Here is an 18,433-nt window from a genome sequence, read left to right as displayed (position 1 = left end):
CACTTGGATTGTTTTGAGATACTAGGCAGTATCTCCATAGCTCCTTTTCTTCCTCTTCCTCCCTAACCTTCCCTTTTATCATCCATAATACACATCTTCAAGCTCCTATCTCAGTTTAGCTAGTTTTTGTCACAGGGACTGTCTGTGTTTGTGGCTGCACAATGGCTGGGATCACATATCCATTTATGTAAATAGTAAGTAATAAATAGTAAGCAATAAATAAATAATTATATGACAAATGTCAAAAATCAACAGTACCATTCCTCTTTTTGCAATGGTCTGAAGGGAGACAGAACTTTTTGTAGGACTGTACCTGCTGCAGTATCAAGACCACACTCTTTATGTTTCCTGGGAGTGGCATGAAGAGGTGTTTAGTTTTGAAAATGAGGAAGACAAGCCACAAAGCAATATATCCACTGACTAGATCTTGCCTCTCAAAAACAGAAAAAGGAAAGACTGATTTGGCTATCTTGTCCATCTCGTTGAGAAGATTCAGTAATGTTAGTCTATGAGACAGAAACACAGGCTCTTTATGTAGCCTGTGATGTCTTTGGGTTGTGGTAATATTCACTAAAATCCTGACAGAAAATCCAGTGATACCAATGTGAATCTTGTCACAGATTTCAGTGGGCTTGAAGTTAGGTATCACATGAACAGTCAGGTATGCATTTGAGACATCTCCAAAACTGAGTACTTTGAATCATGTCATTACTTTTATTTAAGCAAAGAATAACAGGAAATACAGACCAAACACTGACCCAAAGTGAATACTTAGAAGACTTGAATCCCTCAAAGTGTAAATTTGACCTTGTAACTATGACCTCTGTGAAAATGATGCAATGTGACTTGCCTGAACAGTGAAATGTGAGAGCATGATATCTCATTCCATAGTTGAAAATACACACAAAAGAAAATATCAACTCTTAAATCAAACACTGTACCCATTTGCAGATGATGTTCAGTTCGGTTACTTCAAATGATTGGCAGACAGACAGAGTCTACAGTCAAATCTCTCACAACCAGCAATTTATTTTCAGTCCACAGACCTTCCAAACTACTCTTCATGATTCAGATTGTTCCTGCATGATTTTTTCAATACACTAAGGTCATCTGATAGTTCAAACCTACAAAGAAAAGATTGGCAATAATGATGGTCTTCAATAGCTCTTTTCACAAACTTCAAAACCATGACCTGTAATTGTAGATTTAGAAATGTCATCATCTCTTAGCAGAATGGCTTTTCTTCAAGTGGAATATGTGCAATAAAGGCCCTTACATAATTGTCTAGAGTAGTGGTGAAGGGGACAGAAGAAAGTGTGAGGATCTTCCCATAGGACATGTAGAAAAGGCCATGGGTAGGAAAAGGAGGTAGTACTATCTTCCTTCCTTGAACAGCAGGAAGCATCATGAATGAGAAGACACTATGGATGCAAGAGCTGATACACTGCCACACGAAAGAGGTGCTCAGCAGTCGTTGTCTCCTCCCCGTAGCATAGTCCTTGGAAAGACGAGGTTCCATACTGTCCCCTGCTTAGGCTGATGGTTAACAGGACTAGCAACAACAAAAAATATAAATAATCGAAGAGTGGAAGGATCCACCTCTGACAGAATTTCTGCAGGAAATGAGCCCATTTATGCTGGTCAGGCTGTAAGGCAACTGAGAATAATTGGTATTTTAATTCTAGCAGTGAACACTGCAAATAAACTCTGAGTATATTGACTAATCAGTGAACAAGTAAATATAGAGAGAGACACTGCCTTCCATTGCAATGTAAATTGTCTTTACTCTGTTTAATTAAGCTGTAGAGGTTAGGTTTACCGAAGGACAAATGCACCTTGAAGACCATCAAGCTTGTCCTTATGACACTGAACACAAAATTTCACAAAATTCTTGTTTAGGTGATGACTGGCCTTGAATATCCAGCCCCCATTCCTCAAAAGGCTTCAGGTCAAAATTACACTTGTTCAGCTGTTGTCTATCAGGAGAGGAGGTAAAAACTACACTTCCCACAATTTTAAATAATAGAACTCCAGGACACTTGAAAGCTCCTACGCTGCTTAAATACTGACCACAATTAACATCTGAATACCTGACATATGCTTAAGCCTGAGACATTTCTCTTCTTGAATCCTTGGAGGCAATTGATTTGGTAGGCATTTTCAGAGCACATAGACCAGAAAAGAAGAGGATTCATAGCCTTAGAAAATGCAACTACAGTGGGGAAGTTGACAGTATAGACAACTGAATTCACATCTTCCACTTTCTAGGCAAGTGTTGTAACCAGATAGTTCTCACAGAAATGGTGAGGATGAACCTTGTTTGATTCTCTGAAGGAAAGAAAGGACTGAGGACTGATTCAACTTACACTGCAGTTGTCATGAGATCTGATTCAGAGAAAAAGATGAGACTGTTTGCAAACAACAGGTCAGGAGAAAAAGAAACAGAAAACTTCTTTTACCAGCAATCTGCAGAAACAAGACCCGTGTTAAATGAAATCACTTTCTCGGTTCCCATTGAGGTTCCACAAATTTGTTCAAGTATTTTTTTCCTGCCAGGCTTGAACTGACTTCATTTATCCTGTGAACTTACCTCCCTCCAGACGAAAAGCTGTGTAATTGTATCACCTCAGTGATGTTCTCACTTTTAAACTCATGTTTATTAGCACAAGAGTGTGTTAATCCAGCTATATGGCTACCTCCTCATATCCATTCCAATCAGAGCACTGGCAAAGTCTGTATCTGCCTGCAAGTAACCAAATAGACCTTTGTTTTCACATGAAGCTAGTCCACATGTTATGATAGGACATTAGAACCAGAGGTGAAGAGAAAGCTGACAGCTAATAGCAAAACAATGTAGCAGTAGGTGAATTTTGTCTTCTAAATATTTGTAGTTAAAATTTTATAAAGAAGTATCAAATGCAGTTTAAAACTAAATGACCAAAATTTAATGATGAGCCAAATGATATATTTATAAAGGTTAAAATCCTTGTGTTGATGAGAAGGTAGTATTAACATATAATGCAACTTTGCAAAGGTTCTCTTAGGCATGTGATAACCATTAAAATGTAGAAGCTTGTCTTAAACAAAAGCCATTTCCCCAAACCAGAACCTCTGATCCAGGCAAAATTGTATTTGTAACATACATACTAACAGGCTAGAGGTAACAGCTACTTGTAATCCATTAGAAACTGTCAGCATAAATTCCAAAGAAACTACAGACATCCTCTGGAGATTTCGTTCATTAATGTGAGAAGGACTTAGGCCTTTATTAATTGTTGCTAGCTCCAGGAGAAACACTTTTCTGCCTTGACTTTATACACAAAAATCTACTTAAGGTTTAAATTTTATGACCTTCATTCTTCCCAAAAGCAGATAAATGATAAAAGTACCTAATTGCCTCAACACATGAAGTTATCTTTTCAGGTGAATAATCTGGTGAGTCTTCTGTTTACTCCCCAATTAATCATTTTTTTAAACTTGTGTAATTGTAATCTAAAAACTGTAACTGTAAAAATGCCATCTTGATTATTCTGGCAATGTTAAGACTCCACCTGTGCCATCTTACAATGATTTACAATATCATTAAAGACTATGAAGAGCTGATGTTGTAACTTTGAAAGGGAAAAGAGGAGGAGAGAGATACATTATTGAATACCAAAATCATCTTGATAAATGGGGGAATGGTCTGAAATCCATAACAGGAAATTCAATAGAGACAAGTGCAGAGTACTACACTTGGGACTTGTCTACACAGTAGACAGTAGTACAGCAAACTAAAACATGAATTTACAGTACACTTGCTGCTACATACAAACTTTTCACGTTGACACTCTTGCTAAGCAGTAGGTATAGCTCTGTATGGTGGTGTCTATTCCACATGTTACACAGAGCCGACATTAGTGCAGGCTACAAGTATCCACAGGGGAATCTGACATAGAGAAGCCAGTGTGCTATAAATTTTTACCCTATCATACTGCAATTTACCAGCTTAAATACTCTCTTAGGCAGAGAAAATCAAATGCACAAATAGAAAATGTAGAATTACAAGTTAGCCAGCATTACTGCAAAAGCAAGTTGTAGTCAGCATAACCAGCATAGTCAGTGATAAACAATGAAAAATAATTATGATATTGGTATTGCATGCAACACTGTTTCTAGTATATAGAAAGAAATAGAAGAGCATTATTAATATTCTGCTTTGCTCACTGCTGGTAAGACATGAGTCAGAATACTGTGTTTTCTTTGAGGTTCCACTTGAGAGGGTAGACAAGTTTTAGAGTAGTCATAGGAATTCAGTCAAACATGCTATAAGAACTGAGACTGCTTAGTCTAGAAAAACTATGGATGATGGCTGAGTCTGGTAACAGCCTTCAAAGATGTAAAAAAATGCTATAAAAGAACCTCCTGTTTATTTTTTCAGTCCAAGGGGATTATTAGGAAGGAAATAATTGTTTCATTTGCAATGGTGATTTTTAATACTAGCAGTTGGGAAGCATTGAGGTATACCATCCTGAGGGTTACAAGAGCAGGTCAACAATGGGAGCAAGAAGAAATGGGTTTATTATTTTCATTTCTAACATGAAGAGCAGTAGCAAGAGAGAGAGAGAGAGAAAGAGAGAAAGTGAGATTTCAAGAGTAGCTTCCCTTGGGGAAAGGGCACCAGAATATATAGCATGAGAAATACTGGATGAGTTTTGGGGCAGATTACCTTGAGAGAACAAGGCATCAAGCACACTGGATGGATAGCCCTAAAACCAATTCATAGTTTATACAAACATCTCAGTATTCTTGAACTTTTTTCTGGGCAGAAGCTCAGAATTCGACAGCTTTGCAACTCCCTTTCATTTATCTCTTTAAATCTATAGCAGTCACACTAAAATATAGACCTTCTAGTGGCCTGTACTTGGCTCAAATACATTCTTTGCAATTAGCTGCAGGGCAGCAACATCTGTTGATTGAAGCCTAAAGAGCAAGTTACTGGGACTCTAATTTTATGCCTGATCATTTACCACCCAGTTTTCAGTGATTCATCTAACTTATCTTCTTCATCTTCTCCATATGTAAAAAGAGATTATATATATAAATTATCACTGGAAAAAAGTAATAAATAAACATGATGTTTACAATTTTATGTAAAATTATGCTTATATTTCTGTGTTGTTTTATTATCCATTTGCTTTCGATTATTTAATTGGTCTTCTGTGTGCCTCCTGGTTGTCCATATACAATTTGCATCACTGAGCAGGTTCTATACTTAATTTACAACTTGCATATTATAATGGGTTCAACACATCTTACATAACTTTAAAAAAGTCTTTGAGTTGACCACATTTCTCTTCCACAAAGACAGCAGATGGAAAAGATCTAAAACAGGGACATGAAAAATCAGTACCTGCTAGAGAATGGGTAGAGAGTAAATTTAAAGTATGATGACTGGATAAACTAAAAGTTCTGGAAATTTGCAAATTCAAAATGTGAAAGGGGAAATTATGATAACAGGAAGTTAATTGCCTTCTCTTGGCAACTAGCCATCAGATGTTCTAAGCCATATAAGAGTAGCAAAGGGTACACAACATAAATCTTTTTAAAAATAATATCTGAGGGAGAATGAAAGGATGCAGAAGGAATAGATTAAACCTACAAGCTGGCAAATGCAACTGCATATTAGCCTGCTACCTGGAAACATACAAGAAATAACAGGAAACTAAATGGAAATAGTGTGTATTTACTAGCAACAGTGTGAAATTCTGTTATTGATTTGTTCTAACTCCAAGCAAATCACTTTGCCTTTTAGTGATATTTAGACGTTTGCAGGAAACAACTCTCTTTACATCAGTTCCCAGCCCTATGAATAAATTACCTACTCATTTTTTTATGGCATACTTAAATCTTTACCTGAGGATTAATTATAAGTACCACTACCACTTGTTACTTAGTATTTCCATATGAGTTAATGCAATCATCTCATTAGCTCAATTTTAGTAAAATACGCAATTATGTATCATCTCATCCACTCCTATTCATAAAACACATTAGTGTGGAGCACTACTCTCATGTGATCTGAAACAGGCAAAATTACTTCAAACAAAAAGTAGAGTAAGAAAAAACACATCAAATGGGGATGAAAGTACACCAAAAATCAGTCAGAAAAGAACCATAAACTATTTCTTATATATGACATCAGAACATTGACCTTGAAGTAGGTCTTAATAATTTGCTAATGAAGTTCACAGGTGATTCTTACATCTCTGAGGTTAGAGGTGTATTAAAAATGGGCCTAAATAGGTAGAGCTGCAGAGAATAGTGGTGTGGGAAAGCAGCTACTAAGATATCTGAAGACTACTACTTCAAACTCAAATGGTAAATGAGAAAGAATACTGGAAAGCAGTATAATTAAGGCTTGATATTTTTATTAGAAGTAATAGTGGGCAACTCATTAGAAGTATTTTTTTTTTTTTTCAGTTTGAGACCTGAAAGTCCATTGTAACTATCAATGTGGAAGAATTTTGTTAGAGAAAGGTGATGAGGCCCTTCTTTATCATTGGAATTCCATTTAAAAGATAGCATTCATTTGTAGTATTTAACTGCAATAGAGACTGAGGAAATGGGGATTGTTCTGAAAGGACTAAGACAGTTCTTCAGGAATGGCTAATGAAAAGCAACTTTACAGGTAATATTTGTTCAATTAGCAAAATCATCTAAAGGGATAAAATTTGTAATATTCCCATGAATAAATGAAAGGGATACTTTTACCTCAGTATGAGGAAAAACCTTCTTTCAGAGGTTTAAATTCAGTAACAGTATAGTCTGCAGGGAAAAAAGTAGAAACTTGACCAATGCTTGTAGAACAATGGTAGAAAAAGTTTGAGAAAATAATACTTCATTGGAAAAGGGAGAGATTACTTAATAAAATATTTCTCATTGTAACAGTTTTGATTAAAGAAATGGTGGCCAATAAGTAAGTCTCTGATACAGAGAGGAGATATTATCATTCCATAATATGGGATGGTTTTGGAAAATACTTGTGAGCTCCTGAGAACGCAGCCCAAAGTTTGCATCAAATATCCAATAGAGATTATTAATCAAGCTTTCCAAAGGGCTACAGCTAATTTACTGAAGCTCATCAGGTAAAAGTTTTCATCAATTATTCTTAAGTCATGGAAGATTTATTTGGAAAGCTCCTTGGTAAAGTCTCATGGACACACAAGCTGTGTTGCTACTGACTGCCCACATTATTAACAGGGCATGACCCACAGGTCATTAGCAAAATAAAGACTGGTGCGCTTAATGTCACACACCTATAAATCAGTCTGTTTCATACAGTTTATGAGTGAACTCCACACTTGGAGGGTTAAAAGGAATGATTGCTAGGTAAATGCCTTTCCTATACCTCTAGTTTTGGACAGAAACAGAAACAGAAACAAACAGAACAAAGAAACCCTAACCAAATAAAACTGTCACGAATTCAAGAGCACCACAGTCCCTTGCCAGTCACAATCTATTATTTCGCTTTGGTTCACCGTCAGCAATAACAGTTCTAGATTCTAAATGTAGCCAGTAGAATGGAGTCCAGAGTATTTGCCACTGGAGAGAGTATGCTGTAATTGTTGAAACTACCTTGTAAAATCTTCCAGCTTTATTCTCAAGACCTCCCCACTCTATGACTAATCAAAATACTTCTACCCAAGAAATTCAAAGATGTTTCATAAATATGGCATAATAAATTTCACCACAACTATAGCTATGGAATATTGTAAGAACTAATATGACTTTTTATTCATGCTCCATAAGTGACCTCATTATTCCTCAGATTATCTGTTTTTAAGTAGGCTTTTGCATCTCATTTTAGATTCATTGTGACATAGATGAGGAATTGAAGGTCTCATGTTATTTATGCTTCTGCCAACTCTGGTTTTACTTATTTTTTATGATGAACAGATCTGTACGTACACTGAGCTTTTCCCAGGAATTCAGTAGACCTTCCATAAAATATTGGACAAAGTATCTGATTTACTTTTTGAAATGGTTAATTTCCACATCTCCACTGATGTGTATGAATAGTTTCAACTTCATAAAATTTTTTTGGTCCCTCTAATTTCCTGTTACAGCAGGCAGACGTTCATTTCACAGGCCACTAAAACCTTCCCTCATAGCAATATCTCTACTTGCTACACGGTTGAGATACACTTTGAACTAGGAATAAATCTCACACATGCTCCATCTTCTCAAATCCTATCCTTGACAATGGGACTATAGCTCTCTCAGAATTAAAGTTCAAGTGAGTAATTAGTTTGCTCCTGATCTAAAGCACCTACAACAAACTACATTTGTTTCTTAATCCCAAAGGCAAACTAAGATAAAGGATTTTAAATTATATATACCATACACAGGACATCAGTCCAAGCTAAAGTTGAGATCCACCAGCTGTGCCTTTCAAACAGCATTAAAAAATTGCATAGACATATTCCAGTGAGAAAATAAACTCCTGTACAAAACAAAATTATTTCCTTGCTAGTTTGGGTAATGATAGTACTTTAACTAATTAGCAGGGAATATAGAAAGCAGTGAAAAGATTTTATTTTTAGCCATAGGATGCATCAACTCTTTTGGAGGGATCATGCTACACTTAGTAGATCGTATTAGATCATAGAGCTTATTATCAGGTGAGTACTACCCAAGGAAACACAATATTCCCACAGTCCTTCAATTTATTGTGTCTTTACAAATGACAGTTTAATTTTAATGAGTTCTCCTTTCACAAGCAGCAAAAAGTGTTAACCTTATCCATAGATACTGACATTCTAAAATTTATCTAGAAAATTAATTAATCTGTGGATTTTAGCATAATTTCAGTAAAATATTGCCTATGCTTAAAAAAAAAAAAAAAAAGGAATAAAAAGAAAAACACTTTTTATTAAGCAATAGTTTGTTCTTCCACTGTCAAAATGTTTTTTGAAATAGTACTCATAATCATACACTAAAGTGGTAACAGAATAACTCATCAAAGAACTTCAGTATAAATGATAATCAAGGTTTCCATTTTTTAATACATGTGCAAAATGAATCAGTTGCTTCCTTTCACATGAACTCCAGACTGATACAGTGGATTCAGAAGTTTTGCAAAGGCTTAGGAATGTTTGTATTTCATTGATGTATATATGAGTATTTAAAAATAGTACTTTTTGAGAACCGTGCATATTTTTTAAAACAAATAATTTCACAAACAATATGCCTCAAACTTATAAATACATGATTTACAAGAACTCTGCAGTACACTGTTTCGAAATTTGGGAGTTCTTGGCATCAAAGCTATTCTTAAATAGGTATAGTATACATTTTTGTATTATGCAACTCCTAGCACAACAGATCCTTGATGTAGCCATTTGAGGTCTCTGCCAATGTTAGACACATAGTTAAGTACAGATTACTAGAGACAAGTTTCTCTTCCATTTCTGGATGCAGCTAGATACAATTTGACCACCTCTGTCACAGAAGGACATGGAGGACCCATACAATGCTGACTGTGGTTCAGTGTCTTCTGATGAAGAATAATTCTTCAGATCAAATGCCTATACTTTAGGTCGATTTTTCTCTAAAAGCAGCAGATGTTTTGTAATCCCTGTTTTCCTCCACAGTTATCTAACACATCGTTGTCAGAGTAGTTTATGATATTCCTACAGGATTCCAAGTTACAGCATAGGATTAAGAACACATGAGGATGTAATGATTTAATCACAATAAAACTGCCCTCTCACTAAACCCCTTGAATAGTATTACTTAAATCTCTAGGATAACATGCACTACGAGACTTCCATTCTGCTCTCCTATAAACGGAGTTTGAATATTTCTTAGTTCATTTTAAATTACTACAGTAAATTTCACGTTTCTGACACATTTTTTAAGTAAGGAAAACTTTGAAAGACAAGGTATTTGTAAAGATGAATTTATTAGTTTGCTTGCTATCCATGCATACTGGGAAAAAGGGAAGAAAGGGATAAAACTTTATGAGTGACTTCATAAGGAGGGAAGAAAGTATATTTTCTGCCCCGTGCTGAAATATTTTGATAAAAATAACAAGTGAAAGTCTGTTTAGAACTTTGATCAGTGATTTTTGCAAGGTAAAACTACCTACCTGTTTCCTATATTCTGGATTCCTTTTCTCAGAAGCACAGAAGCTGACACATTAGTTCTATCAGTGACAAATATCAAAGGCAAGTTTAATATATTGATCTTTGCTTAAGCGCATGATCCGTGTATTTTTGCAACAGGATAATTGTGTTCATTAAAATATCCCTATTTATGACTTCTCTACGTAGTGAAAATAAGACACAAAACATGCTTTAAATGTTTTTTTTTAAAAAAAAAAAAAAGCAAACAAAACCAGTCTCTTCATTTCTTAAAAATAAATAACTCAATCTTCTTTAATCCTAAAAATATACCTTTAGAGATATACATTTTTATTATGTCTAGAATTAGTGACTTATAGTGAGGCAACATTTGCCTGGCCTAGTACTCCATTAAGGCATTGTTCATGTGCCAGACCCAGATACCCATACATACATTGTTTAACTGAATTAACACATTCATGTTCATTAAATTCTTTTCTCAAATGGAAAAACCAAAGACATTCTTCAACAAAGTTAGCAAACTCAAAATATTTCCCAAAGAGATTGAATGAATTGCAGTGAACTAGCACCTAAGTAACACATTATATATTTTGATATTAGATCACTGTTTCACAACTAGATCACCAAAAGAACTCTTCCAAGTTCAAACTCAAGAATGCTTATGAAGAATAGCAAGTCCTTCAAAGGCTTAAGACTAAAAAATAATATGACTAACTGTGAGAGAGGCAGATAAAGTACCAACTACCACAATTAAAAGGATCAGAACCATTGCATGACGAATAATTCCTTTTGTATTGATGTTAATTGAAATGTGGATAAATATATATATATATGAACAGAATGTATGCACTTCATATAGTTATGAGAAGTTTTAAAAAAGAAAGTAATGAAACTGTACCAGTAATAATATTTCACATTCATTTTTCAGAAATATAAATGAGAACACAAAGCATGTATTATTCAATCATAATACAGATTGCTAAAATTGCTAATCATATTTAACACTGGAATTCTACATACTATTAAATGGAAAATTGTATTGAGCTCAATAGCAAAATTCCCATTGACTTTAATAGAGCCAAGATTTTACTCTTGGTCATAGCACAAATTACCTTACGGTTTATATTCAGAACAATTACTTTCCATAGAACACAAAGAGAAAACACTACTAGTATAGATCACAATTCATGTCCAAGAAAAATGAAAATGTATCTCAGTATATTCCTGAATGAGATCAGAATCTGGACTGTATGGCTTGGACAATTTCTTTCTCCAAATCTACACAGGGTCCAGGGTCACAAGTTTATGTCCTGGGAAATGTCATATATAATGAAGAAATTTCCACAAGTATACTGTTCAAAGAAGCCAAAGCAATAATAATATGGACATCTCCTCTCCTACTTATACATCAATGGGAAAATATTTACTTGTCAATAATGTTATCCATTTGCTTTGTTTCATTCTCATTTAGGTTCTGCACATCTCAGCAAGAGAGGTCCACAACTGGAAGTTGTTTCAAACTTCTCACTTCTTGAAACATTAGTGGAGTGTTTATTGGGACTTTGGAGAAGCTGTCCATGAAGCTGAGCATTTGGAAGCTGACCCATATCTGCATTCACAGTTGTGACACAAGAGCACAGAACCTGGGGGTGAGGGTGGAAGGGGAAAGAAAGTATTGCCAGGAACCGTAATTCTGAAAGATATGAGATGAAATACTGAGTCTTCTTTGGGTAGCCTTCTTTTAGACATGGACTTGTTATAGTTGCTGGTTATCTGGATGCTGGGGGTAAAGTATGCCACTATACAGAAAAAAAAATATATATAAAAAAAGCTATGAGCATTTTGTTTATAGGAAAAAAATTCCCTTGTACCATAAAAAGGGATCTCTTCATTCCATAAAGAGAGATCCATGCCTCAGAGGAGGCTAGAATTAAGGCAAAGACAGGCCTGTGGACACAGAGAGTGGCTCTATGTTTCCCCACTTCTAAATGATAATGAATCATTTTAAACAAGGTCCTGCTCCTGTAATTTCTTATCTGAGTGGGGGCTTCCACTCAAGTTAGCAAGACCCTTCAGTAATAAGATCTGGTTGCTAGGAATAGGGCCCGAGAAATTTTTATCTATTCTACATATATGTCTATATGTATTTACACACACACACACAGACGTACATATATACGCACAAACATGCACACACAAAAATTTATAAATATATGTATATATATGTACATATACAAAGAGACAAGATTGAAAACCATGTCAGACTTGGAGTGTTATCTGCTTGTCAGAACCATTTATACTATCTACACAGTACATATTGAAACTCAACTTTAAGATTTTTTATTTTTATGTACAGTTCATTTTTTTTTCTCTGGAAATAAAATATCTAAATACAGACAGACTGTAATGTTGTATATGTATAGCTTTCAACAATACTTTAGCTGAATAAATGCTTTGTACATAGTTCTGTCTTTTAATGGAGTTTACAGTTACATTGATAAAATGGATTCCTCATTTCCTTGATTGTTTTTAACCAATAACAAGCAGAGAGACAATTACAAGTTAATATTAATAAGCAGCTCAAATAACACTGGTTAAATTATGTACAATACAAACCATTCATACAAATGAAGACTAGGATATTGAATTTGTTACAATATTTTGTAATAAAGATAAGACAGCCACTTATAACTTACATGTTCTCCGTCAAGCATTTTCCTTCTTGGAGATCAGTTGGAGAGCTTTTAAGTAGCTTAGCTGGCCTAAACTCAACCAGGTCTAAAGAATCAGAGCTTAAGAGTCAGAGAAACATGAAACCAAAATTGTCTGCCCACATGTAAATTCCAAATGTTTGCCCATCTTTACTAGTAATAGGCTCACTCCATGGAAAAAGAGCCACCTAACACCACCTCGAATGTGCCTACTGTATGCTGGAAAAAAGTCATGATGCTTTGCTGTGTTCATATGATAAAGAATACTGAACTCCAGACATATATTTTTCCCATTTTAACAAGTATTTACTCCTACAGTATTATTTACCAGTACAGCTACTCCAAGTAGTAGAATGCATGAGTGGGGATTATTGATTGGCGTATACTCAAAGGACTTTCAAAGAGATTTCCATAACAGTCTGTGTTAGAAACCATTCTGTCTAGTTAATCCTTTTTGCTTGATGATAAGTCATCCTGAAACCTTAGATATCAGACAATGAAAGCTCTCTTAACAGGAATCTCGACATATGTGAGCTTAAAAGAGTGTGTGTCTCTGTGTATGTGTATGGTTTTATTTCAAATTCATAGTGATTTACAACTAGGTTGATACATGGAGCTGTCTGGGAAAAAATTACATTAGATTGTTTTCCACTAACATATTTGCAGCCATTTGACATCAGCAGCAGCAGGTAGACACATTCCAGGCAATAGATGTGACCTTCCTCCTTGAGGTTACAGCCCTGTCATATGACCTCTTTTATTCCCCAGGCTTCAGTCTCAGATACGTGTTGGTCCTCACCCTGATGGGAAGTAGGGTGTGTCACTGTGGTAGTTGTAATCAGGACACACCTTCTGTACTAGTTTATAATCTGTACTATAAAAGGAAATGTAAATACAGATTACTTTAAAGGGCTTAGAGCAGAGCCATGACACATGGCTCTGGGTCTGCTCCTGATAACAGGTTTTTGAAGGATCATAGTTGCAGAGTGTGTTCTTGGTAGCCTTGTCAACCTTTTCATACTCAATTCGACAGTTAAAGGACTTGGAATCTTTGGCATCAATCACCGTCTGTTGTGCCAAGTCAAATTCCACTATTTTTGTAGGGGGCACTAGGCTCACAGATACATTCCCTTGACCAGTGGAGTTATGCCTGAAGTAAACACTAAACGTCCCATTGCCATGGTCAACGATTTTCCCTGTTATTAACAGATTTAGCTTCACAGTCTTGATGTTGGAATGAAAATCGCCCCAGCCAAACATTTTCTTAAATTTCCCAGTCTTGACGATGGGCCGTCTCTTTGCTCTGGGCCGAGGCTCTTGCAGGTCTGTGGAGTTCCTCAGCCAGTCCCAGAGATCTTGCTCAGAATAAGTTTCTGGGGCATCGTATCGCAGGTCCAAATCTGTATCATTTTCCTTTCCATGAAAAGTCTGTGACAGAAGTCGGCTGATGGACAAGTCTTTGCTACTTTCTGTCCATATGTGCTTTAGTGTGGATTTGGAGCTTCCTGATTTTAGAAGTTCTGTTTTTCCTCCATTTGTTAAATTTGCACAGGTAACCTGAAAAAGAAAGAAGGTAAGAAGAAAGAAAAGATATGTTGAGATATGTAATACAAAACCCAGCACTCCCACCTGAGATCAAAATGATCAGATTTCAAAATCATAGGGATTTTTTTTTAGAAATTATATCTCTGTACTCAGTAAAACAAACCAGAAACATTTATTTTCCTCTTCTTTCCAAGGAGTTATTACTTAATTCTCCTTTGCCAGTGTTTTACACTGGCCTTGAGATTCAATCCCAGCCATTCACATTATTCTTCAGCCTGAAATCTACTTCTGTTATGATGCCTGTAAGTGTTAAGTATGTAATGAAGTACTGCAAAAACTACAGTGCACAGCCATGTCAGCCTTCAGTCTGTATGCGGCTTTCACTGACCATTTCTCTTCTCAGGGTGAAGTACTCTTGCTTGAATGTTCTCTTTGCAAAGTGACTGTGTCTTCCACCATCAGAGTCACATTCATTTATTTTTGCTGCCCCTGGAGTCCACTGTCAGGGTGCTGTCTTGGTGGTGCCAGCCTGACCATGATCAGAGTCCATGTCATTATAAATCTAATAATAGTAACACAATTTCCCCACTCCTTTTAAGTATATAGCGGTCTATATTCTTGACTAGGACCTTCAGTCACAACTACAATATAAATAATAGAATAATTAATATTTTAATGAGTTTTGCATCAACAGCTGTACATACTGTGTGCTGTACCTCAAATAATGCAAGAGAAGTCACAGTCTTTTCTTATAGTCCCTTACAGATGAGCTACTCATTTGCCTTGTCTGTATCTAGTGTGACATACATTTCTCCTTCCTCACTTCACTTCTTTTTTCACACTTTCCTCCCCAAACCAAGAAGTGATCTGTGCAAGACAGAAAGCCATTTGTGAAAAAATAGGGCCACCAATTTAAAAGTAGTAATAAAAATATATAAATAAATACAACGAAAATAAAAGGAGTAATAATAAAATCCTGCAAAATCACATTTTTAAAAAAGACAAAATCTTGCACCAAATTCTTACAAAATCAGAGATAATTTTTCACAGAATTTAGTGTCAGAGCAATTTATCTCATTTATATTTTTTGTCTTTGCCTTAATTGTGTGGAAAACACAGAACAGATGCAACCTCACAGCTGTCTAACATGCAGCACTGGTAGAGAGCTCTGACAGAGCATAGCAGGGAGGGCTGGAATTAGCAGGGGGCAGCGGATGGATGGAAAAGGACCGACAACACCCTCAGTCCTGTTCCCCCTAAAAATTCACACCAGCCACACTGCCACATTTTTTAACATTGGAACTGCTCTGAAGAGTCCATCAAGTTTCTTATTTTCTTTTTCATGGCTACATAGGAGATTCTAAATATGCCTGTTTTATTCCTCTGTGTTCTGGCACTGATTTATGTGCTTCTATCATACTTGCAGTTATATCTTTCTCTTCACTTAAATATGAATTAAGTGTATTCTCAACCCAGGAAACCTACTGGAAACCAGCTAGTATTTAAATCATGTCCCCTCCCTACTGGTACAACTGGAGATATATGTCACAGAGGATATCTATCACAGCATGGCCTTTTCATTTCCTAACAATCATGGAATTGAAGCATGCTTTCATTAACTTCAGTACTTTGTCAAGGTCAGTTGAAGGCACATACATAAAATCAGTCTAAATTGTCTTAATACATTGATCAGATAGGAAGTATGCCCCCAGCCTTTTTCAATAAACAAATAGGTAAATAAATCTGTCACATCTCACACTACGCCACCCCAGTTATTTCACATTGGTGGGCCAGTAAGGGTAACAGATAGAATATGGGGTTTATTTAGGATTTTGCCAAAGAGATGACTTCCTCCTCTTTTGAATGGAAGGAAGGATTAAAACACAGACAAGCATTTCGATAGCCAGTTTGTAGCTGCATCTTAGCATCAACACAGTGAGCCAGGAGAGAAACCGTAATGAAATGCACTGATGGTGCACTGGTTAATGAAGCAGCAATGAAGATGTCACTGGGAGAGAGAAAGAGACTCAGAACATAATTTTGCTGTGGCATATGGGGAAGGATTGCAAAATAAGAAAAGAAATGTGGTTAAAAGGAAAAATGTGCCTGTCTAGCATGAATCTGTCAACCTGCTATGAATCTAAGCAGTTAGCTAGCAGAGCTAGCATACCTGCAATCTGTAGGTAGGATACAGATTGCTTACCAGACTATATTTTTTCTTTGCTCACAGTTTATTTTTCCTTTTTTTTCCTTTACGCATCCAGTGATTTACATTTCATTGGATTACACTACAAGTTCCATGTAACAAGATGTAAAGGTATAAAAACCCTTCAAAGAGAAGGTCTCTTTTTTTCAGATGTATAAAACTGAACACCCAGGAAAGGAAAGACGTTTCTTCTGAAATGGTTGCTGACTGATCCAATACATGAGGTTTTTTGAAAGCCAGTATATTTCATGGAAATGGATGATTCAGATTTCATGCATGCTATATTGCTACATACCTGATCTAACAAATACAATTGATTGTTAGTGTCATTGATTTTGTAATACCTGAAAGACTTCCGGTCATGCAGTTAGCCCCCAGACCTCTGTTTGTGATTTTCAGTGTGGGTAGCTAACTGCCTGCATTCATGATTAAAGGCCTGAACCTGCCCTCCCTAGCCTGTGTAAGCACTAGAAAAAACAGCCCACGAGGGTTAATAAAAAATCTCTAGAATTCATTGTTCTTCACTAACATTTTCCAGCCAACTGCTTTTTCATATACTGTTAGTATACTATGTGCTATAGAAAGTAGCTGTATGTATCCTCAGAGACTCACACACCCAGTAATACAGAGCATTGCTGTGTAATAGAATTTCTGCAAATGCAGCAGTTATTTTCACATGAACTAATCCACAATTTTCTTCCATCTCTCTTCTTTCCAACCACAAGACTGCAATAATACAGGAAAGATCATGTAAATCTATGAGATTCTGCACTTAGTAGTGTGAAAACTAACTTACTGAAACAGACCTATTTTAGTGATGCATGAAGAAGAGCCAACTTAATATTGCTAATGGTGAACTAATGGTGAACACTGAGCAGCCCAAATTCTACGGTGGCTTTTTTGTCCTCTTCCTTGAGTATATTTACGTATAATTCAGAAACTTGCATCCTCTACCTTATCAATTAGTTCACTACAATGAGAGTTGCCTTCTTTTCCACAGCCAAGTGCCACTACTAGGCAAAACATTGAAAAGTCAGGCCCACTTGTACTGGGCCTGGCTAGGATAGAGTTAATTTTCTTCATAGCAGCTCATATGGTGCTGTGGTTTAGATTTTTGACACAAACACTGGTAACACACTAATGTTTTACCTCTTGCTGAACAGTGTTTGCACAGCATCAAGGCCTTCTCTGTTTCTCCCTCAAGCAAATAGATTGGGGGGTGCACAGTACATTAGGAGGGGACACAACTGAGCAGATGATCTGAACTAACCAAAGAGATTTTTCAGTCTATATAATTTCATGCTTAGCAATTAAAAGTTTTAGGAGGGGTTAGCCATCTTTTGCTCAAGAACTGGCTGGGTATCCCATGGGAGGTGGTGAGTGTTGCCTTTGCATCACTTATTCTGTATTGTTTTCTTCTCTCTTCTTCCACTTATCCTTCACTTATTGAACATTTCTTTAACTTGACCCCCAACTATTCTTGCTTTTATTCTTCCTTTCCTCTTCCCCTGTCCCACTAGGGAAGGCGGAGAAGTGAGCAAGCATCTGTGTGGTGCTTATCTATCCACCGGGGTTAACCAACACCACCACTACGGTGCAATATATCAATGTTGCAAAAGGGCTGAGGAGAGGGATTTCCTCTGTGACTGTATAGCTAGAAGTGGTTTTGAACAATTATGACATCAGAAGTGTCTATATAGAACAATAGTAAGGAGCAAAAGATTTAGAAATGCTTATCCAATGCTACAAATGTCAGTGGAAAAGCACTCAGCAAGCATGGCAGACTGACCTTTGGTTCCAGTCTTGTACTTTTAATGGAAAGTACAAATTTCCAATACCATTTC

At 36.2% G+C, this 18,433-nt stretch overlaps 1 protein-coding gene across 4 annotated transcripts in view; it reads right to left on the bottom strand.

Annotated features, from left to right (window-relative positions):
• Positions 1-12,446: 12,446 nt before the first annotated feature.
• Positions 12,447-18,433, bottom strand: part of NXPH1 (neurexophilin 1) — a 139,441-nt gene continuing 133,454 nt past the window's right edge. For all 4 annotated transcript variants that reach the window (XM_074836468.1, XM_074836459.1, XM_074836478.1 and 1 more), the window contains one exon: positions 12,447-14,395. In XM_074836468.1, coding sequence (XP_074692569.1) covers positions 13,634-14,395 — 762 coding nt within the window. In that variant the 3' untranslated portion in view covers positions 12,447-13,633. The remainder of the gene's footprint in view (positions 14,396-18,433) is intronic.

The sequence above is a fragment of the Strix aluco genome, chromosome 1 (assembly GCF_031877795.1).
Source record: "Strix aluco isolate bStrAlu1 chromosome 1, bStrAlu1.hap1, whole genome shotgun sequence".
NCBI lineage: Eukaryota > Metazoa > Chordata > Aves > Strigiformes > Strigidae > Strix > Strix aluco.
This window is presented reverse-complemented; position numbering and strand designations above follow the sequence as displayed.